The 27,752-nt window shown below is 33.3% G+C and overlaps 3 protein-coding genes across 4 annotated transcripts; all 3 read left to right on the top strand.

Annotated features, from left to right (window-relative positions):
* Positions 1-5,238: 5,238 nt before the first annotated feature.
* Positions 5,239-14,761, top strand: LOC114317580 (nuclear transport factor 2). Of its 2 annotated transcripts, none has more exons than XM_028264336.2 (9): positions 5,239-5,543; positions 5,625-5,759; positions 7,091-7,400; positions 7,946-8,202; positions 9,466-9,634; positions 10,209-10,330; positions 10,413-10,478; positions 11,218-11,296; positions 14,318-14,761. In XM_028264336.2, the coding sequence occupies exons 1-9, from the start codon at positions 5,505-5,507 to the stop codon at positions 14,425-14,427; spliced, it is 1,287 nt and encodes a 428-aa protein (XP_028120137.2). In that variant the 5' UTR covers positions 5,239-5,504; the 3' UTR covers positions 14,428-14,761. The 2 variants fall into 2 exon arrangements, 1 of the variants encoding a protein (XP_028120137.2); XR_003648664.2 differs by having other exon boundaries at positions 5,249-5,543; positions 10,413-10,573.
* Positions 14,762-16,858: 2,097 nt separating this feature from the next.
* LOC114317569 (hypothetical protein At1g04090) lies at positions 16,859-21,154 on the top strand. The gene is made up of 2 exons (XM_028264329.2): positions 16,859-17,529; positions 19,161-21,154. The coding sequence occupies exons 1-2, from the start codon at positions 17,412-17,414 to the stop codon at positions 20,774-20,776; spliced, it is 1,734 nt and encodes a 577-aa protein (XP_028120130.2). The 5' UTR covers positions 16,859-17,411; the 3' UTR covers positions 20,777-21,154.
* Positions 21,155-26,793: 5,639 nt separating this feature from the next.
* On the top strand, positions 26,794-27,417 carry LOC114317549 (uncharacterized). The gene has a single exon (XM_082897093.1). The coding sequence runs from the start codon at positions 26,794-26,796 to the stop codon at positions 27,415-27,417; it is 624 nt and encodes a 207-aa protein (XP_082753219.1).
* The last annotated feature ends 335 nt before the right edge of the window (positions 27,418-27,752 follow it).

The following is a 27,752-nucleotide window of genomic DNA, read 5'->3' as shown; positions in this document are numbered from 1 at the left end:
TACATCGACCTGAAAATATTCGTTCAATCCAACCTAATGGGCTAAAACAACTTTCCTAAATCCTAAAAAAATAGGGTTAGGCTATGTTAAGATTTGAATCCACACTGATGACATTGTTTACGATTCTCTCAGGCGTCCTACCAATCATAAGTATTCGCTAGGCATCCTACCTATCCTTGAGTGTTTGGTAAGGATTATACAAATAACTTATAACTTATTTTAATTTGAAAATTTATGCTAAATTATTTAATACAATTTTTACTTATAATTTATTAAATAAAAATAATATAAATAAACTCAAAAAATCTAATTCTCTAAAAATTAAAAAATATATTTAACCTTTACTTTCTAATTAAGAGTTTTTTAGCGTAAAATAATCTTCACCAACCACTCATGTTCTTAGGGGTGTAAAAATGATTCGAGACCCGTGGGCGACCCGAAATACGAGGTGGGCCCAGCCCGTTTCGGCCCAGATATTCTTGAGCTCGAGCCCAGCCCAGTACCTTGGGCCTGGGCCCTCCATCTGACGCCTGGTCTAGCCTGGCCCAACCCACTCGACCCTCTCTCTCATAATGGTCACATTTTAAAAAGTAAAAATAAAAAACAACTTTCAACGGTTAAATAATTAAAAAATATAAAAAAATAAAATAAAAGATTGATCTTGTAAAAATTTAAAAAAATAAAAACAAAACAAAATAACACAATGGTCAATGTCATTTCCTTGCAAATTCCAATGAATTAATAAATATATATATATATATATATATATATATTTCAACCTATTGCCCTCTGCCCTGCTCAGCCTATTGTCCTATCCCCTACATCGCATCATCACCTTTTCACTTTGCAATGAATAATAAATATGAATGAAAACAAAATAAAAAATAAATTCAAAAAGTTCATCACTTGCTGCCTGCAGCCTGTAGCTGCCCCGCCCCCGCCACCTTTGTGCTATATGCTTGCATCACTCAACAAACTTTTCATTCATTGAATGAAAAAAAAAATAAAAAATCAAACAGCCACATTACCGTTTACTACAACGTTAATATATATATATATATATATATATTATAAATGTACTTCACTCTTTCAAATTATTATAAATATCCTCCGTTTTTCAAAATAAATCTCACAAATAAATCTCTCTATTTCTTAAACTCTTTCAGTCTCTCTTAAACTCTTAATATTTCTCAACTCTCAATTAATTTTGAAGTATCATCCATAAGTGACAATTGCAATTGTACAACAAGAAACTCTTATTAGAAGAAACTAATTTTTGTATCGCATTCGCTAGTTGGTAACATTAATTAGTTTAAATAAATTTATTAGCTACTCATTTTTTTCATTAATTATTTGTGCATATATATTAATTATTATTTTTTACTCATTGTATTTACACATCATTTAAATTAATTGTTAATTCTTATAATTTATTTTACTTACATTATTATGGATCCTAATATTCCTAATGTTTATGTTGATATTGATACATATACTACACAACATGAATTTGTTGATTCTCCTTCTAATATCTTTTTTCCAACAGTTGGATCATCATCTAGGGCACAACTATTACTGTTTTGGAATATTTTGAAAAAATATCTATAAATAATCTTGATGATATAATTATATTTAAATCAAAATATAAATATTGTGCACATTTACTTAGTGCTATATCTGCAGAAGGTATTAGCCATCTAAAAATGCATGCTAACAAACATTTACAAAGTCAACAACCTAATATTATAAGTCAATACAATTAGGGGTTTCATCAACTGGTAATTTGCAAATATTTTCACATGATCCTATACGTGTACAAAATTTTGTAATTGATTATATTATTAAAAAAGAAATACTACTATAAATATGATTTTAAAGAAATTTGAGGATGTTAAAAGTTAATTATTTGACATCTTTAAAAATTTGAATGGAAGAATTTGTTTAACATCTAATATATGGTCAAGTAATGATTTTGAATATCAATGTATCACTCCACATTTTATTGACAATGATTGGAAATTAAATAAAAGAATTGTTTAATTTAAATTAGTTAAACCTTCATACATTGGTCATTTGCTTGGTGTAAAAATATGAAATGTATTATATGAGTGGATTTTACAAAATAAAATATTTACGATTAGTTTAGATAATGCAACATATTATAATCAAACTGTAACTCATTAAAAATCAACTTTACAATTATTTGTTGATGGTAATTTATTTAATGTTCGTTGTTGTGCCTATATTTTAAATTTGATTGTTAAAGAAACTATGCATATATACGAGACTTCTGTACTTGTAATAAAAATGCAATTGTTACTATTATGTCTTCTGCTAAACGAATTTCGGAATATAAAAAAATCTGTCAACGAGAAAATATGCCATTTAAAAAATTAATTTTAGATGTAGATAGTAGATGGAATTTAACGTATAATATATTAAAAATAGCTCGTAAACAAAGAAGATCAATAGATTTATTTTTTGCAATAACATCAATAGGAGAAGTACTAACTCCCACATAACTTAGTTGACTCCAGGTAGCCTTATATAAAGATTTTTTAAAAAGTTTTTGATATTTCAACAAAATTATTTTCTTATATATATATATATATATATATATATTCTTATTTCACCATTTGTTTTATATATGCTAGCAGAAATAATTAAAATTTTCGTAAAATATATGAATAATGAATATTATGTAACCATTATTACTTCAATGAAAGTAAAATTTGATAAATATTTTGATCATTGCCTCATCTTTTAGGTTTAGCCATAATAATTGATCCTAGGTGTAAAGAAATTGGTTTACAATAATTTTTAGAACGTATTCTCGTTGATCAAACACAATTTGTCCCTATTATGCAAACATGCAACAGATTATTTGAAGAATACATAGCAGTTGCAACTGTAAATACACCTACATACACTACACTGGCAGTCTCATCTTGAGGCGGGAGATTAAGTATTTTTTCAGTAATAAAAAGTAGAAGAATATCTCAACATACAAGCGTAAGTAGTTTTGAACTACAACATAATTTAGAAAATTTGCCAGTGAATGATTCCGGTGATTTTGACATTTTTGAATGGTGGAAGCAAAATGAAACTATATGGCCTGTGGTTTCATAGATGACCTGTGATATACTAACTGTTCCTATTTTTATAGTTGCTTTGGAAATAACTTTTAATGCAGGTGAACAGGTGCTGAGCGATTATCGGAGCAGGCTTTCACCCAAAATGATTGAGGCACTGATGATATACAGAGGTCATATCCGTGGGCTTACAAGAAGACAAAATTATAATGAAAATAAACGAATTCAAAATGATTTGGATGAGATATTATTGGGCAATGCGACTGAAATGTCTGTCTCTTTTGATGATTGATCAACAAATTTTTTTTACTATTTCATTTAATTTTTTTTTGGGTATTAGATTATTGAGGTGGAGTATAATGCAAATGATTGGTAGGTTAATAGGTGCAAACTTGGTTGGGATGTATTTAACCTATAGTGATGCAATTACTCTACTATCATCAATAATCTATACCTATTTTGTTTAATAATATAATTTTTTGTAATATTTTATTTCATTTTGAAATAAAAATTATTCATTCAATAAATGTTATATAATTAATTTAATATTGTAATATAAAAAAATTCATTTTCATATTGTGGAGAAGTGGTTTGGAAATACTCTTCTGATCCTAGGGGACGCTCTCTACTCTCTCAATTACTTGTATTTTAAGTAAAGTGTAATAGTTCTCATATACCTCTTTCTGGCTGATGTTCTTCTATTTATATATTTTCTTTCTTGGGCCTCAAGGCTGGGCCTACCTTTAGTTCTCCATTCGGCTTCTCTTAAAGCAAACTGCTTTTCACTCAGCCCCTTACCCAACCGGCCTTTTGACCAAATAGGGTAGGATTTGAAATTGCGGGACGAAGCCGAATACTATATTTATATTCCAACTATCCAAGTTCATCCATTCGGCCTCTTTATGATCCCAAACATTCGGCCCCCACACATATATATAAAATTATTCATTTCGAAAGAAAAAAATTATATAATTATATATTTTTTTAGTTATAAGTTTATAATTAAAAAACATAAATCACACATAATTAAATTTAAATACCATCATGAAGTATAATCAAATAAAACATCTCATTAATCTTTATTAAAATACTCTAATATAATTTTTCTTTTATTTTTTATTCCCGATAAATAATCTATATAGATAATGTATTTATTATTCATTTTTCAAAAAAAAAGTTTGACTAGCCTCGGCTCGTCAGCTCGACCCTATTATGAGTGGGCCTAGTCAGCTCAACCCTATTATAAGTGGGCTTGAGTTTGGAATTGGGACCCATTTTGGACCATGACCACTCGACCTGCTAAAACAAAAAGGGTGCGAGACCCGTTTGGGCCGACCCGGGCCTAGATGAGCCGAGTCATTATTACATCCTGTGTTGTGGCCCTGTGGTTGACCCCTAAGCGCTCAAAGGTGTTGTTTGGGAACAAATTTTTTGGGTTTTTTTTTTTTTCCACTAAAAGACAAATTAGTTACAAAAAAAAAAAATCCAAACAAATTATCACATCAAATCCCATAATCATTTCACTTTTTCTCTCACAAATATCACATCCAATCACAAAAGAAACCCAACTATCTTTCAAAACGCAAAAAAAAAAATTCTCCAATAATATCTTATAACTAAAAAAACCTACAAAAAAAAAAATCCACTCGCCAAACACCCACTTTGTTTCTTACGTTTCTTTTTTGTGGATTTCTCAATTTCTCTATCTAAAATCGAATCTTATTCGCTCTCTCTCTCTCTGTGCAACACAATCAGTGCGTTTGGTTTGAGTTTTTTGGATTAAATTTTTTGAAAACTATTTTTTTGATTTTTGTGTTTTTTTGTTTTTAGTGAATATTTTTTAAATTTTAAACATTTGTTTTACTTTTTTAAATGCATCTTACTTAAATTTATCTAAAAAGTAAAAAATTTATGAAAAAATATTTTAAAAAATTAATAAATACATAAAAATATAAAAAAATATACTGAATTCTTATATTTTTTTTTTGTATTTTTGATATTTAATGAATTTTTTAATTTTTTTTTATAATTTTTAAGTGTATTTATATTAAGTGTGTCTAAAAATAAAAAAATTATTTAAAATATTAAAAACATTCAATAAAAATAAAAATATATAATTTTAAAAAAAATATTTTTTAAAAAGTGAGAACAAGGTGAATGTTATTATTTTTCTCTCTCTATAACACACACTCGTTCTCTCCGTAGAAAAGTAAAAGATACTGTTGAAGACCTGCGCTGATACACGAATATAAAAACATTCATCTGTTTGTAAACCCTAAAGCTTGAGATTTGGGGATTTAAAATCGTTACTAGTGTTTTTGATCTGGGATTGAATCGTGTTTTCAGAGGACTAGGGTTTTGAAGATCAAATTAATTTTTTTTTGTTGTTGCGTGCTCTTCCAGAGAGCGCAAATGGCGAGTGGGTACGCATCTGCTGTCAGTGCTGTTCAGGTGATTCAATCACAGAGCACGAAATTAACGTTCATTGGTGAAGGTTTAATGTTGATGTTTTAATCTGTGTCGTTGTTTCAGGTTGGTTCGTACTTCGTTGGACAGTACTACCAGATTCTTCAACAGCAACCCGATTTCGCTCATCAATTTTATACTGATAAAAGCACCATGATTCGGGTTGACGGGGATTCGAGCGAGTCAGCATCGACAATGTTGGTAATATGATTTGGTTTCATGCAACATTTTAAGATGAAATTGTACAAAATGTGCATTTATTTTCTCTGTTGTGTCAGTTTGAATAATAGAATTTCTCAGGCTACTGTTATTTGATTTATTGAAATTGGAAAATGATGCTCTTTATGATTTAGACAGATTCTTCATGTTATTTGTATTGTTGATGCTTTGCTTTAACATGAAGGCTAGTTTGCGTCCTTACTTTTGGTATATTTTTGGAAACGTAACAATATGATAATTGAATTTATGCTTTAACAATGATGAGGTACAACAAGGGTTGCTATTGCTATTGCTAAAAAGTAGCATGAAGTTTACCATCGGACATGTTTACTATCAGAAATCAACATCTTCCAAGACAAAACTCTAAAACATAGCATTTTCCTAAGAGGAAAGTGTAGAGAGGAGAGAGATTGAAATGAATATTTTGTACAGTGATAATATGTAGAAGTTATGAAAGTGTAGGGTGAGAAATGAAAAAAGGAAAAGAAGAAAGAAAAATAGAGGGTGTACATCAGGAGAGAGAGGTGGTTGGAAACAAGGTGGTTGAGACAGTGATAATTAAAAAAGGCAACTAAATAGAGGAAATGTTGGTTATGCCAAAAAAATAGCAAAGTGACCATCAAAATAACATTGCTAAAATATAGCTCTAGCAAGTTAGTTTAGCTAGTGACCATTATTGCTCCTAATGAAAATAGACAAATGGTTTAGATTAAAATTAAATCAAAAGTTTAAAATTTAATTTAAATTGACAAAATAAAAAAGTCATGGTTTATTTTGTTATGAGAGTCAATCCCAGTTTTTTTTTTTTGTGTGTGTGTGTGTTGTAATTTAACAAATTATACATTATGCTAAATAAAGTGAATTTTCTGATTTACAATTCAATACGATTCAATTTAGATATCTCATTCAGAACTTGTGGTGTAGCACATTCCCATTCTTGTTCCTTGTACCAGAATGATTTGCGTTCCAGGTAACATAGGGTGTGACTAGTTGCTTATTGGTTATGTTATTGCAGATCAGTTTTATATTTGGGCTATTATTGACAACTAACATCTATTGATGCTACTTATCTTCAATTAATCAATACGGCTTATATGTCTACGTAAATGTGTGTAAAAGTTCCTCTCCAGCAGGTGATCAGGAAATACCCTTTCATTTCTTAAATTTTATTCACTATTCTTTATTTTTTTTGCGAAACTTTGTGCACGTGTGTTGTTTGTTGGCTTTCCCTATTCAACTTTCTTTGGTCGCATTGTGTGGCTCAATATATGTGATCCATAAAATGTAAATTTATCTTTTTGTCTTTTCTGCAGCAAATCCATACACTTATGGTGTCCCTAAATTTTACCGGAATTGAGATCAAGACAATAAATTCTCTTGAATCTTGGAGGGGAGGTGTTCTTGTGGTGGTTTCAGGTTCTGTTCGAGCCAAGGATTTTAGTGGCAGTAGGAAGTTTGTGCAGACGTTTTTGCTTGCGCCTCAGGAGAAGGGTTATTTTGTTCTGAATGATGTATTTCACTTTATTAATGAGGACGAGGTTCACCAACGTACTGTACCTATTATGTCAGAAAACGAAATTGATCCCCAACCACTTACCTCAACTCTTCATCCAGAGCTGCCAGGTATTGTCAGTTGATCTGGATTGTAAAAAGTTTTGTACTTCTTAAATATGATGTTGGGATCGAAATATAATTTTTACAGCTGGTCTTGAGTAATTGTCAGAAGGGGCAACAACGAGGCTACTTTGTTGTGTGTTTGACCTACGCAACTAGTTTTATCCTGTACTATATGGCTTCAATAATCGGCTGTGGGCAGTTTGTATTGATAATCCATTTACAAGATACTATGCTTCTATGTAATTGTTTGGTTGATTTTAAATCGTCTAGTTCTTTGTTAATTTAACCTGTCTAAAGGCAGAAGTATCAGTAAGTCCATAATTTCTGCATATAGTAGTGAAAATTTCCAGTTCAAGGGTTTTGTCTGCTTGTGTTGCACATGTGTATTTTCCCATTTTGGGTTATCGAATCTGGCAAAAATAATCTCTTTGTTTTCATTGCTGACAGGTAAGTCTCAAAAGTTTTGAAATAGAGTGATTGTTTTTCTATTTTTAGATTTTTTTTTTTTAAATTTCGTTTTTTTTTGTTGGCTAATGTGATGGGTTTAACAGTTTCAGACTATCACTTAGATGAAGAGGCTAGTGAATATGTGAACTCAATTCATATTGAAGGGCATAATCCAGTAGACGAGTACACTCTCCAAGAACAGCAGCAACAGCAAGGTCCTGAAGCTGACACTGTGTTGGAGGAAACTCCTGCAGAAGGGCCATCTACTTTGCTTCAAAATGTGGTGGAAGCTATTCCAGATACACTGCATTCTGTTGAGGAACCAGTTGGAGAGCCCCCAAAATTTACTTATGCTTCTATAGTATGCACCTTTTCTATTTTCCATATATTCAGTCTGCACCTTGCTCATTGTCGAACATCTAAAATCTGGATTAAACTCACCACAGTCCAAATTAAATAAGGTTCAACCATTTCACCAACTAATTATATTGTAAGATAACAACAATTACTTTTGTACTCTTCCAAAACACAGCCTTATGGTTCAATAGTGCCACACACACATGCACTTATGCTTGCTTTTTGTAGTCATTGATTACTACATGTTTGTCAATATCTATTTTGGCCAGCTGATATTTTTGTTCATTTGAGCAAAGAAATCTAAGTCTGTATCTGGAATGATAGAACAAAGAATTTTGCACCTACCGGGGTCTTTGGGATGATATTACATATATTTTTGTTGCTAATTGTAAATTAATGTATGTGTGTGCTGGGTTGTCTACATTACACTAACACTTGAATCATTAAACATAGGTATAGTAAATTCTCATATATCTTCTCTGCTCAGTGCTTGAACCCCAAATTAAGATTTGTCAAAAAATGTTGTAATTTAATTCCTAAGAGGAAAGTCAAAACCTAAGATAAATATTTATTCTCTACAGATTTTCTTTTATCTTGGTAGCATTTTATTTATTTAGAGTTCATATGTTTGATTGATGTCATCCCAGTTGGAACTACGATTTTGTCTCGATGGGAAAGTGGCTAACAAAATTCTTGCTTTAAATCACTGTTCTAGATCAAAAACATCATTCCCAGTAGGTGATTCCTGCAACTAAGGAAAGATCTATGCCACAGACATCTCATATTATTTGAAGTGTCAACAAGATTCAAAAGCCAAGGCTTGATTTTAAATATGCATACTGTTAGAATGTGAAGTATTCTATCGGATACTTTCTTAATTTTTTTTTTTTTTTTTTTTTTTTTGTTACCTGGATATTTGGGAATGTGGTTTCTCTTAGACCCCATGGTACGGTAATGTATCTTTTCCCCTCGATGTTGGAGGAAAAGAATTGAAAAGTAACACAACCATGCCCTCTATCCAAAATTTGAGGATAAATTATTGAATTCTAACTTCTAGGTACATACCAGCACCTGGACACCATGCCTGAGTCCCTGTGTATTGATGGAAGACCTAGCTTCTATAGAAGCATGCATGTGTGATGCATGGGATTTTTGTTGGATTTTGCAAGTGATTTAATATTTTTTTTTTTATTATTTACGTTGGTTCTATTGCTTGATACTGGACTTATGTCTTGTTTTTTCCATGTGATTTTTCTATTGTTGGAAGTTGCGAGCTTCTAAAGGGCAATCTGTTCGATCAGTTGTTTCTCGGCCGTCTCTTATTAAAAGCACTCCACCTGCTTCAGAGCGGCATCATCCACAGCCTGCTTCTCAGCAGTTGAATGTTCCTGAAACTAGTTTGGAGGCATCAGAGGAAAATCCATCACTAGAAGAAGGTGATTTTCCTTTTTATCTTCTTCTTTTTATTTTATTTTTATTTATTTATATATATAAATTTAAAAAAACTGTATTTTTGTTGTTTAAATTCTGACATAGTTTAACGGTAACATATCTTTGACCAACCCTGCCAAATTCAATGACTTCACTAACCGTGGCACCCCCAAATGGAAAATGGAGAAGAGAAGGAACCTACAGAACTTTTGTAAATGTTCAAATCAAGCAGGAAAGAGTTGCATGATTTATTTTCTTGCTGATGCCATTGTGATTTGTGGAAGGGCCAGCCAATCATTTGGAATGACTTGTGAGACATTAAATTTGTGTTTGTATGCATGCTTACTTGTTTATAGGGAAATCAAATGTAATGCTACTCATCTACCTTCTGGTATTGATTTTCATAAAAGTTGAGACTTGGGATATGCTGGTGACTTGAGACAGTTTTGTGATTGGCTTCAATTTCTTCACTTATGTCTTGTTACCTTCTCCTTAGATGACTATTTTGCTTTTTTAGATTTTCATTCATAATAATTTCAACGAGGAACATCAGGTTGATTATTTAATTCATTGTTTCAGGTGAATTGAAATCTGTCTATGTGAGGAATTTGCCCTCTACCATTTCTGCGGCTGATATTGAGCTAGAGTTTAAAACCTTTGGTAGAATCCTGCCTGATGGTGTGTTCATCAGGAACAGGAAGGTCAGTTTTTGCTCTATGCCTTTTTTAATCACGTGCTTTTATGCATATCAGAAAGCAATCTAAAATAGCAATTGATGTGCAGGACATTGGTGTGTGCTATGCCTTTGTCGAGTTTGAAGATCTCCATGCTGTTCAAAATGCAATCAAGGTTTGAATTTCCGTCTTGATTGCAATTAATCAGTCCTGTTCTTTAAAAGTTTGATGTTCAAGTGGATGTCTTTAGGTTTGATGCACTTATTCTAGGTGAGCTTGTGCTGACCCCATAGTTGAGTTGTAGTCAAGATTTTTGCCTTGTTTCATGTTATGAATTATGATTTGATGATTCTATTTTTCTTATTGGCTAGCAAATATTTTTTCTATATGTTTAGTTTGTGTATATGTTTTTCAGATAATGAAGTGTTGTTTGGTATGGTTTAAAATTTTTTTTTTCTTTCTTTTATTGTGTTTTTAGAGACAAATATATGAAAAGTTTGGAAACACCCGTCAGTTTCTATCTTTTTTATTTTTATGTGAAAACAATGTTTAAAGTTTCATAAAACTATTTAAAAGTGTTTTTAAAGAATTGATGTTTTCAAAAATCCTCATTTGTTTCAGCAGAAAATGCTTGTGGGAAAATGAGAAACGAAATATGTTTGAAGAGATCCATCATTAATTTTTTAATGTTGGCATACAACACTACTTAGGAGTATCTTGTGGAACTACTTGTGAATGGTTCTAATATTTTTTTCTTAACATTATGATTGCATTTAGAGTTTATTCGATCACCTTATCCTGGGTCTTGTCTTGTGTGAAACCAAAGGTGCTTGAAGAGTCAATTTCATCTTTTTCACTTGGGTGTGGATTTTTCATGCAATCTTTCATTTGTGTTCTTGGTTTTCTTTTTGTAGGCATCTCCAATACAGTTGGCTGGAAGGCAAGTTTATATAGAGGAGAGGAGAGCAAACATCAGTGGTGCTTCTCGAGGAGGTAGTATGTCTCTCAAACTGCTTTTCCTAGTAATTATAAATTTTTTCATATTAATTATAATGCTGAATTGGTCTAAATTGCTATGTTTTGAAGTATTCATTTTTTGCTCCTTACATGTAATTTGATGCATTAAAGGAAACACTTGCTGCTGTACAAATTGCTTGAAATATTTATTTCTGCTGCCTCATATCCCTTGGTTTTCATTAATAAAAAAAATGATTATTTTGGTTGGTACGTGTCTAACCCCTCCCAGACACCCATTAATGGGCTTTGTTTTTTTTGGTACCCGTCTGGTAATCATTTGTTGATGAAAAATGCCAAACATGGTCTATTTACAATATTATTTTTGGTTGTTTGGTACTTTACTTAAGATTTTAACGACTTTTGTAGGAGATCCAAGTAACATTTCTCCAATTGAGAAAACTTGGAGTTGTTATGTATCTGCTGTTTGTTCTGTGCTTCCCACAGCACACATGCTTGCACACTGCAGAAGTAGCAAGAGCTGTCTTTAATTGCCATAAGTGAAAATACTTTAATCATAAACTTTAAAAAATGATTTAGAGTTATCAAAGAGTGGATTTCTTAACTATTATTTAGTGTTTTTTAAAGTAAATAAAATTGGAAGTGCTTAAAAGTGTGTTGAACTGTCTTGGAAATATTACATGAATATGACATAGGCACAATTTTCAAAAAATGCAAAACTGTTATATGTTATTTTTAATATTTCATTTCAAGATTACAAAAAAAGGAATAAAGGCAACATGTACTAATTCTTATAGAGATCAATAAATATAAATCTGCATTGGCCTTTTTTTTATTTATAAGCAAAGGGCATTAAAAAGCCAGCAATGTACGAAAAAAGGCCACCATACGAAGTGGCCCTAAACACGATCATGTGTGTCAAAAAGATCTGTGATATCTAAGAATCGATCCAGAGAGGGGTATCCCTCATTCGATTCCCAGCTATACATAAGATTCGCCAAAGCACTTTTAAGTTTACGTAAGGACTCTCAATGCCATCAAAGTGCCACTGATTACTTTTCAGGGGCCAGTTTCCTCTGGAATTGGTTTCTATTATCAGTGCTTGGGAACTGCCACATTGTAGATGCTGAAAGATTGTTTGTCTAGTGTAAACTGTTTCTCTCAGTATGTAATGACATAATACAAAAGGGTGGTGCTAATGCCACAAAAGAAATGGTTGGTTTCACTCTACTTTCAATTTCTGATTTTAGATGGACAAACTTGCCCTTTGTATGACCCATGAGTTCTCTTTACTGTTCCTCCTCCTCTTCACTTCTCTTCATGTGGACCTGTCAACGAAAAGACAACTAGTTCTCTCCCATGAACTAAGGTGCTCTCCTTTTGCTCTCTCTTACAAATCAAAGAGATACAAGGGAGAGAGACTAAAAGGGAGGGGTTTGTGATGGGTGACCACAGGTTCATGTTATCATAGTTTTCAAAATCAAAGACATGGGCAGATTCAGAAACCAAAACATCAAATCACCCTAAAAAAAAAAAAAAAAAAAAAAAAAAAAGAAGCCACTCTCCCTCTGAACAATGAAAGTCCCGCTCTACAATAGAGCTCCCCCCCCCCCCCCCTCCCCTCCCAAATCACCATGCCATGAGGCAACTTTTACGTTAACACCCCAAAATCATCGTAGGTAAATCATCAAAACGGAGAACCAGCAGCAACAGGAGAATCTTCTCCTTAGTCCCCCTCCCTATGGGCAGATTCAACTGATTTGCTCAATCTTGGAATAATGCTTAAACATGGGCCAGATGGTTTTGGTGGGGCTGGATATAGGGGTTTTGATGAGATAATTTCCAATGAACATTTGTTGAGTTGTTATCTGTTGTTGAGAGAGACGTGGATGATGCTTCTGGTGATTTCTCCGTTGTGGACTTGTGATTTTGGCAGCTGGGGACAATGAAGAAAAAAGGCATGGGAAGAGGGTAGGAAAGGATGAGAGACTACGGTAGTGGGTCTCTTGACTTTAAGGTCATGTTTGTTTATCGGCTTCAGTGGTCAGATTGGATTACCATGGCTGTGGGCCCTTCCCACAGCGTGTTTGGTGCTGAAATGGGAGGCCGGATCGATAGTCCAAAGGGGTTAGTAATCCCCTTCAGTAGAGGGATTAGCTTGGCGGGGTAGAGGGGGGATTAGGAAAATAATGAGCGGATTAAGCCAATTTTTTTATTATTATTTACCAAAGTACATCTGTTTGTTTTAATATTTGTTTTAGATTTTTTTTAATATTGAAATAAATTTTTTATTTATTTTATATAAAAATAATTTAACAATTTCATCACTAATCATGTCCCATACTATCATCAAAATAAATACACTTTTACTTAATCCCCTTACTAACAATCTCTACATTAACAATCTCTTCACTAATCATCCCCTCACTAACAATCCCATCCAACCTAATCCGCCAAACAAACATGGCCTAAGAGGGTAATTTGGCTTTTCCAAAAATATAGTATGTGACAGTGTGGAAGGAATGATTGTTGGCGTGGCTTTATCGCTTCCCAATACAAAATTGGTTTATGGAAGTATGTGTTGAACAAACAATTTCACCAATGCAAGTTCATGCTTGGTACTTCATCTAAGACAGTATGCATTACATTTGCTTTTTCTATTTCAGTTTTTCTTCTTTCTTTTCCCTGTTGGCTTTTCATCCTTTCGTAATTTTACTAATTTTATTGATTTGACTTGAAGTTGTGTGTTGCTTGTGATTTTCATCTTGATTCTTATGCCTCGGTTTGTAGGAGGACAAAACCATCACTCCCCCCATTTAAAGTAATTCACTGTAGTTGAATTGATCTGTTGACAACTACTGTTCTTAGCTTAACACTATCTTCAGACGGAATGTATGCTTCCATGGATTTACTGATTGCTTCAATTATCAATATTTATTGAACAAAGCAGGGTGAAAAATATTCTTGTTTGTGCATTTTTTACTCCAAATGTTGGGTTTTGTTGACACCCTTCTGCTCCTTTTAAATTGTATTGATCAGGAAGGGGAAGAGGAAGTTACCAATCTGAGGCTCCCAGAGGGCGTTTGGGTTCTCAGAGTTTTGGCAGAGGAGGCAATCACGTTGGGGGCAATGGTTTCCGTGGTTCTTGATGAAAGGGTCAAAGGAAACCAAGTTCAACAAGTGGTCATAACCACATGCCAACTAGATTTTTGGGCTGAGGCAGATAAGTTACTGTTTATTGGCTTCATATGCCACGATTTCTCCCATGGTTTTATAGAAATTTGTATTATTTGTTTGTGTGTGATTTTGCATAGATGCTCATGAGACATGTTTATTTATTTCTTTATTCCTTGTGGGTTCTGGTATATGCTTCTTTTCCTCTTGATTGTTTTTTTTATTGCGCAATTCAAGAGGAAACACTTATCCAATTTTTGAGTAAAATGTTGCGTGGAAGTCATAATTTATAAAAGCTGTTTTAATGGCCGTAATGGTGTATTTGGACTTGGATTCTTCTTTTTCTTCTTCTTCTTCTTCGTCTTCCTTTTTTTTTTTTTGTTGGTTGTCTTTTTTGCATCTCAAGGTTTGCTATCTCGTGTTTTTTGTTTCAGTCGTTTTTATTAGAAGTGGTCCAGGAAACAGTTTCTGCTAGTCAAAAGCTGTTGCAATTGCGAAAAACATATAAATGATGTACGGATAGAAACTTGAAATGACCACCTAAGATATGAAGGTAAAATATGGAATGAGAGTTTATGTGGTGATGAATTAAAAACGAAACATTGTTAGATACTACTAGGAGTATTTTTTTAATCTTTTAATTTTAATTTTTGGGTTTTTGGTGTTGAGCCGTGTTAGTTAGTAGGCCATACAAAAACAAGAAACCTGGTTTACAAATAAACTTGTAATGTCCAATTTTCTACCTACAAGCTACATCTTCATCTCCTCAAAAAACAATACCAGGACCTCGAACACCCCCAAAATCAATGTTAGCACACACACACACACACACACACACACTCTCTCTCTCTCTCTCTCTCTCTCTCCCCCCCCACTGTCTTCATTATAGCCACAACTTGCACTGTGAAACAAGTAAGATGGGAACATGGAGCTATTTGGTCTACATGAAATCCTCTTGGGCATGCTTGAAATACTGAATTAATCAGTGTCGTGGTTGCACGAGGCATTGGCTAATCCTTGTATGTTTCCTTCAGACTGATACCAATCTGGGAAAGCCAGCCATTAATTGGTGAATTCAGCAGAACTCGAGAGAGAGATGGTAGAGGAGTTGCATGATAATGTGGTGTAATTTAGTGACCTATGAGTCTTTTGTTGTGATTCTGATGAATGGGTGGTAAGTGGGTGTTTGATGATGGTGTGGGTTTGAGAGCTGTGTTGTGGTGAGAAGGAAGAAAGGAAGGATCCTAAAGAACTTGTGTTGAGCATTCTCTCTTCTTCCATAATTTTTTCTAGCAGCTTTAATGGGGGGCTGTGTTTTGTTATGCTGGATATTAAAATCCAAAAATTGTATTTTGTGGCGTGCGGTGTGGACACATTTAAAATAAATCTGTCACACTACATTTTTTATGTTTTAATAGTGTGCACCTAGCAATTTTGATTTGTAAAAGACATGGAGAGAATTTTCTCAAAATCACATATTCTTGCACTACATTTGGGTGAAAATGTGCAATCAATCTGTTGGGGAGCGGACGTAAGAACATCAACTGCCGACCCAAGAAAACATGAATCCTATTGTGTAGGATTAATATAGGGGAGTCAAAGAAAGAAAAATTGTGGTAAAAAATGAGAGACATCCCAATTATATATAATTAGCTGTTTGTACACCTGCGATCGGTGTGACTAAAAAATATATATATTATAAGAATACTCAAAAAAAAAAAAAATGCACATATATTATGTTTACTTACGTGGTAATGATTTTCTTTATTAAGTTCATAAAAGTAAAATTCTAATAATAATGACCAAGAAAAATGTGTTTTGAGAACCAGTTATTTTAGTTGAATTCTTAATTTTTTACGAAAAAACTTACAGAAAAGTAGAGAGAAAATTAACCTTTTATCAATGCTACAAACCTTCACCATGAATATTACTGAATCAACATCAAACCCGTTGTAAGGGAGGGGTTTCATGGTGGAAGGGTTGCGGTGGGAGAGAGGGGATGAGAGGAATTAGAAGATAGGTGACAAGGGGTGCGATGGTGGTTGGTGGGAAGAAAGAAAGGAAAATGTGAGGAGAGGGCAATTGGTGAAGGTGGTGGTATATGTTCTCACTCAAATCTCTCACGGGGAAAATTATCCAAAAATAAATAAAAATATGTTTCTACGTCCTCTATCAAGTATGGGCCTCCATGTGAGGGGTTTAGACCATCAACGTTGAATAAATTTTTTTATTAAATTTGAATAAATTTTTTTATTAAATTTGAATAAAAATTTAATAAAAAATTTGATTTGATTTAACGAGAACGTCTAGGCGGATGTCCTAGAGAACGTCCAGACATGAATAAAAAAGTTATTTAAGTTGTTTTTGGGTAGACATCTGGGAGGATGTTTAGTTTTCTGTCAACCGTTTATTTTTTCACTAATCCTCTCATCGGATTAGTTTTCTGTCAACCGTTTATTTTTTCACTGTCTAATTTTTTAAATACAAAATTAATTTAATCATATAGTTATCGATATCCGATTAATGTAATGTTTTATAATCTTATAATACTTGAGCGGTTCAAATTATCGAAATGAGACTCGTGATGAGCTCTCATAGACCTAACAACACCCTCCGATCCCAATTAGACTGGAGGAAAGCCAATGCCTTTTTTATTTTTTATTTTATTCTCCACCATATCATTAGAGCTGTACCATTGTTCTTTGGCCAAATTTCCCTCTATCTAAAAAATTTTAAAAAAAATACTAATAATAAAAAATTCAGTTTTGAGAAAACAGACGAAACCAAACATGGTGAATAGTTGTCCGAATAGAATAGAATGCAATAGAGTCGTGTCGGGTTGGGTAACATTTTTTTCTTCTTCATAATTTCAGGCAATTTTTGTTCCTCCTCGTCTGGATATATTTCATTCATTCATTCATATATAGATATATAGTAGTAGTAGGTACGTAGAGATCCTATGATTACGAGTACGATGTTTGGGTGCAAGTGTTTTCATTGGAGCAGGCTCTCCGATTTTTGCCCGACCCTCCCCGATTCTTTCTCTCTTCCTGCTCCCATTCCCCATTGGCCTCCAGGTAATAATAATGCCATTCTCGTTTTTTTTTTTTTTTTTTTTAAAAATTTTTATGGCGTAATTCCTCCAATTTATTTGTGGGTTTTGATCAATTTGTTGTAGATTTTTTGTTTTTTATTTATCGGCATTTTGATGGTTTTGATCAATTTTGAGATTTTATGCCCTTTCCATTCTCTAGTTTTCTCAGATAGACCGACCTTTTTCTTTTCTTTTCTTTTTTTTTTTAGTTTTTATTCTCTAATTTGATCGACTATTTTAGTTTTTTGAGGCTAGCATTTTTTGTTTTGCCTTTCAAATTAAAAATTAGAAAAAGAATGTCCACCAATTGGGCATTTTTTTGAGCACTACCATTGTCTATCCTTATGCTTGAATCGTAGTTTGAGTTGTTGTAGTTTTAAAATTTGTTTCTTGAAGTTGTGTTTCATGACTTTAATTTTGTATGGAAACTCATATTTTGAAAGCACTACTTGATTTTGAGATTTTGTGGCTTCACAAAACAATATGGCCATGTTTCGGATTAATAGTTCGTGGGACTTACCTGGCTATAGAGTTTTTGGTTGGGGTCTTGTCCCTTGACTAGTAATCAATCTCCCTATTGGTAGGACTATCAATCACAAAGTGGGGTTAAGATTAGAAATTGAGTGAGGGGATTAGTGAATTTTTAAATAATTTTTATGCAAAATTTATTTTTTAGAACAAAAAAGATACTAAAAATTAAAATATATTAATTTTATATATTCACACTATGTATAGAGTATTACTAATCCGGTGCTTTATCCTACATGTCTAATCTAATACCACTACACTAATAATCTTTACACTCAATTTCACTGTACTCTTAATCCCCTCCATTCTATGGAGCCAAACAGACATGGCCTACGAGTTTAAAAAAATTATGTTGAATACTGTGCATGAGGACTTTGAGAAATATGATACAAAACCCCACGGTTTCACATTGGAACAAGATTTTTCTGGGTGACTGAGATTGCTCTACTACTACCAGAATAATCTCATGTGGACATGTTGATGATGATGACCAATCATTAACTCTAAAGTGGGTTAATTTGCGTGAGATATGACGAATGGCTCTATGGACTAAAACTTGTTGATATGATTGTTTTAAATTTTCAGTTCAGTACTTCTTCTTTGTACAATTCTAAAGGATCTAATCATGGAAAAAATGGGTATAAGATACCAAAGTGAATTTACTTCCGTTATAGAATCATCTGGTTTTAGTGTTTCTTGCCCTTGGTCGTCCATCCTTTTCCATAGTAACATATTAGCATCTTTAATTCCTCGAGGATCACTGGGTCTATAATTCGTGATTTGTCTCTTTGTTTTTTTTCTGTATCATTGTCATTTTTTCTGCATCTGTTGCCATTTTTGCATCATGACTAAACAAATATGTGTAGTAGTTTTTCATTGTTTTTAGGGACAAGGAGGGAGGATTGGGACTTTTTTAGGGAACCGGTCTTGTGGAAAGTTTAATTTTTTTATTTTCCTGGTGTAGGTAGATAGGAAGTTTAAACATTCGACTTACAGCTTACTTGGTTCTGAATCTACTACCATTCACTTATCTATCTGATATATGATGATGGTTCTCACTGAGTGAGTTTTTCTGGTAACTCTTAGGTCAAGGATTTGCCACTGAAAGAATAAGGTTAGGACAAATAGAAGTTGTCAAAATCACCAAGTTTGAGTTTATTTGGGAACACAATTTTTCGGAGGACAAGAGAAGAGGTATTACATTTTATAAACCTGTAGGAATACCTGATGGATTTTGCAGTCTTGGTGACTACTGCCAATCTAATGACCAGCCTTTACGAGGGTTTGTACTTGTGGCACGGGAAGTGGATTTGTGTGAACCCCAAAATTCTAGCATTTGGCACCAAGATCGGCCGCCAGCTCTTCTCAAGCCCCTTGATTATACATTAGTCTGGATTTCAGATGATGGGAGTGAGGAAAATCTTGATGGACGTGGTTACTTCTGGTTACCTCAGCCACCTGAAGGATATAAATCCATGGGATTTGTGGTCACTTACAAATCAGACAAGCCCAAATTGGGGGATGTTAGATGTGTTCGAGCTGATCTAACAGATAAATGTGAAACCTACCACCTGATACTCAATGCTAATTCCAAATTTTCAAAATTACCATTTCGAGTCTGGAGCACAAGACCCTCTGATCGGGGAATGATGGGGACAGGTGTTTCTGTAGGGACATTTTTCTGCAGTAGCTATTGGAGTTCTGGAGAGGAGCTAAATATTGCATGCTTGAAGAACTTAAATCCCACTCTAAACGCAATGCCAAATTTTGATCAGATTCATGCACTCATTAGGCACTATGGTCCCACGGTTTTCTTCCATCCTGATGAGGTTTATTTGCCATCTTCTGTTTCATGGTTTTTCAACAACGGTGCATTGTTGTACAAAAAGGGCGAGTCAGTTGGTGAGGCAATTGATGCTGCAGGCTTGAATTTGCCAGGTGGTGGGACGAATGATGGGGCTTATTGGATAGATTTGCCAAATGATGATAGAAGAAAGATTGTCAAGCGAGGAGATTTAGAAAGTGCAGTCCTTTATGTCCATGTGAAGCCAGCTTTAGGTGGAACTTTCACTGATATTGTGATGTGGGTATTTTGTCCCTTTAATGGCCCAGCCACTCTCAAAGTTGGAATTATGAATGTTGCTCTTACCAAGATTGGAAAACATGCGTGTGATTGGGAACATTTCACACTCAGAGTAAGCAACTTCACTGGTGAGCTTTGGAGCATATACTTTTCACAGCACAGTGGGGGTGAGTGGGTGGATGCTTCAGATTTAGAGTTCATAGATGGAAATAAAGCTATTGTTTACTCATCGAAAAGTGGCCATGCCAGCTTTGCTCATCCTGGGAGCTACATCCAGGGGTCCGCAACGCTTGGAATTGGAGTGAGAAATGACGCTACTCAGAGCAATTATTATGTGGATTCTAGTGTCCATTATGAAATTATTGCAGCAGAGTATCTAGGAGGAGAAGGAACTACTAGTGTTAAAGAGCCATGTTGGTTGCAGTTTATGAGAAAGTGGGGTCCAACAGTTGTGTATGATTCAAGAACTGAGCTTGATAAGTTCATCAATGTTTTGCCACTGGTACTTCGATATTCAGTAGCGAATATTTTTGACAAGTTCCCAGTAGAGCTGTATGGGGAGGAAGGTCCTACCGGGCCAAAGGAAAAGAACAACTGGGTGGGGGATGAAAGATCCTAGGTTAGTCTCTGACTCTGACTCCACATTCTTACTTGGATTTTTGTTCTCCGCCTACTGCTATTTTTCATTTGGAGGTGGGGAAGAGCTGAGGGGTGCGATGAAAATGAAGATTAGTCAAGGAGTTTGGAAACTTACATTGGAAAACGTCAGTCTCTAGGAGTTTTGCGTTGACAGTGAATTGAGAACAGATTCTTTGTAGATTGTAAGATAGATTTACAGGGAGAAGAGAAGAATATACTAGTAATTTGTTGTAATGTTTAAACTCAAATTTGTTGTAACAAAGTGTTATTTATATGTTAGGTTATCTGTACTATTCTCATTGGTATAAATTATGGTGCATGATTGGTATAATGAAGAGAAGGTTCAGTTTGGTCTGCATGATGGTTTTGTATGGTGCTTGTTATTTTATTTTATTTTTAAATTATTATTATTTATATTTAAATATGTGAAAGTCCAAGTTGCACCTTGTATCAAATTTGGTTTTGAAGGATGTCACTTGTAGACTGTAGTGTTGCTGCAATTGGGTCAAGAATCATCTCTGAAACTCATGGTCTAAAGCATTGGTGGTAGGGTTTTAAATGTTTCTCCTTACTCACATTTTAAATTTTAGTCAATGTAGTTCAAACCATCTTTGATAGGTTTTTGTAATAAAATTTATTTTCGTTTTTAGTAATTTTTTTAATAAATAAAATTTAAGTCTTTTATTTTATTTATTTTTTTATTTAAGTTACAAAGAATAAATTACAATGACCTCTCTTAAAATTTAAAGAAAATAGTTGGTAGAGCAAGTATATTTTCAAAAAATAAACCATTTATTTTTTTAAGTTAAGCACGATGAAATGGAAACATTACTCGTTTTTTTCAAAAAATATAATAAAAATATTTGGATTTTCAAATCAACTTAATCTTTGTATAAATAATATACAATAAGGACCACATAAAATGACCATTTCAAATTATCAAAATAGGATAGGATGAGTCCGTTCTCTTAAATTTAGGTGCACTCCCAGAGAAGCCAACCCCCCCTTTTTTTTTTTTTTTTTTTACAGTAACACTACGAATTCATACTTAACTACCTAAAAATTATCCAAAATTATCACTTTCTGGTTGAGATTTCTTCTATATATGAATCTCACACTACACTACACTCCACTTGTGATACAAATAAATAGAGCTGTTCGTTAACAGGTTCGAGCTCTGCTTGGTAAAAGCTCGTTTGAACTCGGTTTGTTAAATTTTTTTTGCGTTCGAGATTGTTAAATTTTTAATAAACAAATACAAACATTCCAAAGTTTGGCTCGTAAGATCGGCTTGTTTAATATCTATTATTTATATATTAAATATTAAACAATATAAAAATATGTATAAAAAATAAGATAAATATGTTGTTTATATATTTAAAAAATATAAATGTAAATGATAGTTAGCTATAGATAGTACATTTATATAATAGTAGTAGTAAATATTATTATTTTTGTAAAATATTGATTTTTTTTTTTATAGAATGTTTATATATATTGTATATATAATTATATAATCAAAATTTTAATTGTAACTTTAGTCTCATACGCAAGTATAAATTTATAAATTTTTTGACTCGTTAAGACTCGTGAACAAGCTCAAGTTCGACTCAAGCCTAAGCCAACTCGGCTCGAGCTCGATTTCGATTTATTAAATTTTTATTGAGTTCGAATTCGTTAAAATCTTAATAAACATGATAAATTACAAACACACCCTCTGATATTTAATTAAATTACAAATTATCCCTGTGATTCTAGAAATTACATTATGCCTTTTAAGGTTTCTAATTTCATAACAAATATGTCTTTTTATTAATAAATCATCAAGTTAATTAGCAATTTTTAATAATATTAAAATTTTATTTCAATTAATAATTCATATAATTTTATTATTGTATAGGTGAACAGTTAGAAATTTCACATTTTCAATTTATTTTATTAAATAAAAAATTCTGATAAGAAATTATTTGTAATTTTTCAAACTACAGAAGATAATTCATATTTTAAGTAAATCTTAAGACATATATTTGTAATTTATCCTAATAAACAGAGGAAAATTCTATTTCCACATATTTGATTAAGAGTGCTGCTATTAGCACCTGTCAAAATTCTTTGAACCCCCCATTTTATAATTTTTTTTATTACAATTATACCCTAAAGTAAAATTACATGAAAAGACATTATTAAATGGAACACCCACCTATCAATAAGAACTAATACTCTATAATATTGGACACCCACCCCCACCCCCACCTCCACCTCAAACTCAAATTCCAACTATACCTATTCTATGTTTGTAAATCCTAAACCTATTACTTTTCATAACCAACTAACATAAACCCTAAATCTATTATTTTTCATAATCATCTTAAATCTTGAATGTGTCATCTTCATTACCATCATCAACACTATTGAACTTGAAAGTTTTGCTTCAAGTATAACGTATACTTCATCTTCTTATAAGTTTATCTGTCTTGCATTAACATTCTCGATCGTTTTCGGTTGTTTTCGGTCGTTCTTGTTTCGTTCGAGCTGTTCGGTACTGGTTTGCTGACTGTTATAATTATGTCCGGTTATACAGTACTAAATATAATCATTTCGTTCAATACATAGGTTCTGAACATTAATGCAGATAGTCAGTTATGTAATTTTTTTTGTTAAACTAACTTAAAATGGAAAAGAGTGAATTGGAATGAATTTAAGTTATGTATTTTGAATGGATTTAATTCATGTTATTTTAAGTTGTGAATTGGAATGGATTCAAGTTACACAGTGATGAACAAATTTTGTTCGGACATACAGTACTGACAGGATCATTATTGTTCGACAAAATAGTTCTGAACAAAATACATTTTTTCGGCTACACAGTGGTGAACAAATTGTTTTGGGCTACATTCAGAATTCCGATGGCGATTCAAACGATGATTCTGATGGCGATTTAGACGATGATTCTGTTTTTCCTCATCTTGCAAACGGTTATACAAATCCTGTAGAAATTGGAGTATCTTCGATCGATCTCAGCAATGACGAAGATACAATAAGCAACGAAGAAGATGATGATGAGAGGATGAGAGAGGTTACTGATTCGGCAATACGGAGAGCGTTCAGAGAAGATGAGAGTCGTCAGAATGCTCCGTTGACGGCCGAGACGGTGACGAGAGTGATAAAGGGTTGGGGTCCAAGAATTCTATACTAGACCAAAGCTCCAAACTTTGAAGATTGAGTGAGTCAGGGAATGAGAGGGATGAAAAATTAGATGGATGTGAATTTTATTGTGAAAAATATTATGAATATGGGTAAATTTGGTAATAAGTGGAGTGTCTAAAAAAATATTATTAAAATTTAAGGTTTAGAGTTGGGGTCCAAAGAAATAGGGGGTCTAAATAATTTTGGTAAGTATTAATCACCTTGCTTGTTTCCACTTTTCAAAAAATACTACTTTCTTATTTTTCGTATTTTTTTGTTTTTACTGAATTGTTTTAATATTTTAAGCAATTTTTTTACTTTTTAGACACACCTAACATAAATACATCTAAAAAGTAAAAAAATTGTAAAAAAAATCTTTTAAAAATTCACTAAATACCAAAAATACAAAAAAATACAAGAATTCAGTATATTTTTTATATTTTTATGTATTTATTAATTTTTTAAAATATTTTTTTATAAATTGTTTACTTTTTAGACACATCTAAATAAAGTGCATCTAAAAAAGTAAAAAAAATATTTAAAATTTTAAAAATATTCACTAAAAACAAAAAATTACAAAAACAAAAAAAATTAATTTTTAAAAAACTTAATTCAAAAAATTTAAACACAGCACTCTTGATTAACTCAATACCCATGTTTTCTGTAAATTTTTTTATTACATTTCTATCCTTCAATCAAATTAAGAACCCACCGTCCCTTTCTCTCTCCCTCGCTCCGGCCTCAAATCCACCCCTTCCACTCCCTCCTCCCACCCCATCCGCTCCCCAACCACCTCACGGCAGCGCCTCAACTCCCTCCGCCCCGTCCGCACCTCCACCGCCGTCGAAACTCTCCCCAAAACCGACACTGCCCTCGTCGAGAAATCGATCAACACTTTCCGTTTCCTCGCAATCGACGCTGTCGAGAAGGCCAATTCGGGTCACCCGGGTCTTCCCATGGGTTGTGCTCCGATGGGTCATATACTACACGATGAGTTGATGAAGTATAATCCGAAGAACCCGTACTGGTTCAATCGCGATCGCTTTGTTCTCTCTGCTGGACGTGGTTGTATGCTTTAGTACGCTTTGCTTCACCTCGCTGGTTATGACAGTGTCAAGGTCTGTTTCTTTGCTTAATCTTCACTGGTTTGCTTTGGATCTGAGTATTCTTGTTGAGAATCATATGAGTAAACGGTTTGGTTGAATCGAATTATGCTCTGGGTATTTTTATTGAAGAAGAAAATTCACATTTCAAGCCTGTAATTGTTAACATTAGTCTCTAATTGTATACAATATTTATTTGTTGGAGAAGATGAGGGTAGTTTAGTATTATCTGAAAATTAATGATGTGTATTGAGATAAAATTAAATGTTTTAATTTGTGTAGGGTGTAAACTGATTAAATGGTGTATACTAAGATAAGTAGTGATGTGTAAATAGAATTACCCATAAACAAACCCAAACATATTAACCTTCAGCTCAACTCGACTCATTTGCAATCCTAACTTCACCACACAATCACCCACCGAGAAAAATCTGGGCAATTTTGTCCAGGTCCCCACACTTTTTCATTTTAATTCATCAACAACCATCATCCAAACACACCATATATATGATAAGGAAAGAGAAAGTGATATGTGGGAGGGGGAGGGGACCTAACTAGGAGAGATTTACCAGGCTGTCTGTGACCGTGCGGGCGGCCTCAAGACAAGAGAGCACAAATCATGACCGACCCTAAACGCTTAGCCGGCGTTGCGGTTGCCGTAGCCTATTATTAATTTATCACCTCACCTTCTTCAGAAACACCCACCCCCTTATGTGTAAGCAAATTACCCCTTTACATCACTCTATTATATATATATATATATATATATATGCTATATACTTATTTAAGAAATTCAATTTTCTGATTATATTTAAACTTTATGCAAATTTGATTATACACTGCTCTGCCCTGTTTGAATTGAATTGAATTTAATAGAATTGAATTCTCATGTTGTTAGGTAAGTTATTTAAAATTTATGCCTGTGATTTTTGCTAATATATATATATGGTATGCTTTGAAACAAATTGATAGGCTGGGCCATTTGTCTCTACTTCTTTTATTTTTAAATTTTGACAACCAACCTGAACTGAGATATACTGAGAAAGTTGAGACAGAAGATGGAGGAGTCACTTCAATTGAACACAACAACTCAACAATACTATATACAGTTGTGAAACCAAGAATTGGTAGGATCAAAACTTACAACCATTGTTGTCAAATTGCAAATTGAATCATAAATCATTTTTGCTAAAATATAATCTATAATTTTATGTATGTATATGTGTAGATTAAAATACACACTATAATATTTATTTTGAAATAAATATAAATAGAACTAAATTGTATATGTGTACATGTAAAACTATTATATCAATATAATTAATAGATCAATTTTTTATTTTACAAAAATGACGTCATTTCATGTATTACTTAAACAAAAATGAATCTTTACCATTCATAGTGAATCGCAATTGTAAGATTCACTCATTAAGATTCAACAGCACGAATCGAATCATTTTGGTAGGAAACTCGTATCTAATTGTGAATCATAAGATACTAACAATGATGTTGAAAACCACCACCTTGTTTTTGTTTTGTTTTTCATTGCATTGCCTCTATCTATGTGTTGCTCTTAATATTACTTCTAATGTTTTATTTGTTATAATTTATTTATCAAACAGGATAAAATTGCACACTAAAAATGAGAAGAATTTAAACTTGTCATTTGCATTATCCGGATTGAGTTCTGTTCCATCAAATCCCAAGAATGGTCAATCCACCACCTAACATTGATGACTATTCACCTTCGTCCACCATCATCACCTTTGACTGTCCGGTGCCTCTCCTACGAGGACCCCTCCCAGCTGGTTCAGCCGACGACCCGTCAGCTGGTCCATTTGTCCTCGCTTTCAGAGATGCCCAATCTTGGACCTCTGCATATAAAGCCTGCGAATCCAAACTCACAGAGCAATGTGAGGCCGGAGCACGAATTGGCTGTGCCATCAGTGCGTCGAGCAAGTGCAAGCCCCCATGGTGGAAATCTCTCTTCAGCAGAGGCAAAACAGACTTTGCAGATAGAGAAAAATGCGAAGAGCGAGAAATGGCGGTCTGTCTTGAGGCTTCAAAAGCAAGTTGTAGTAAATTTGCCACAGACAAGTGTCTTCCAGTGTTCAGGGATGCACGAATTGCTTTGAAGGATAGAAAGGTGAATTGGAAAGAGGCTTCAAAGTTGATCTTTTGGGCTTCATTGCCATTCTCGGCGTCAGAGAGGAGTGTGGGGTTTGATTTAATTGGATTGGGTCAATTGGGCACCTGGGTTGAGTTTGAAGATCGAATTGAAGTGACAAATTATAGAGGTAGTGATATATTAGGTACTTTTACTGACTCTTGAACATTTCTTGAGATGGTGACAGCCACATGATTTCAGCCTCAAAATATTGACAAATAAGTGAAATTGTTTGGAGGGATTGATTCAGCAACAATAGAGCATATCATTAAGAATTTCAGCTGGGTCTTTAAGCATAAGTTCTATTTGTTCGAAAAATTGTGCGCTAAAGGTTTTCAACTAGTTTCTGAAGTGATGTTTTGTGTTCGATTTGTTATTTGAAGAATAGTTGATTGAAACTTACTTCTGAAGCTTAAACTTGAAGTTGCAGTGTTGAAGGAAAGATGAGAAAAGGTGCAATGACTATGACTATGAAAGATATTTGTACACTGTTGTCTCCA

The sequence above is a fragment of the Camellia sinensis genome, chromosome 12 (assembly GCF_055761805.1).
Source record: "Camellia sinensis isolate YWXY chromosome 12, ASM5576180v1, whole genome shotgun sequence".
Classification (NCBI taxonomy): Eukaryota; Viridiplantae; Streptophyta; class Magnoliopsida; order Ericales; family Theaceae; genus Camellia; species Camellia sinensis.
This window is presented reverse-complemented; position numbering and strand designations above follow the sequence as displayed.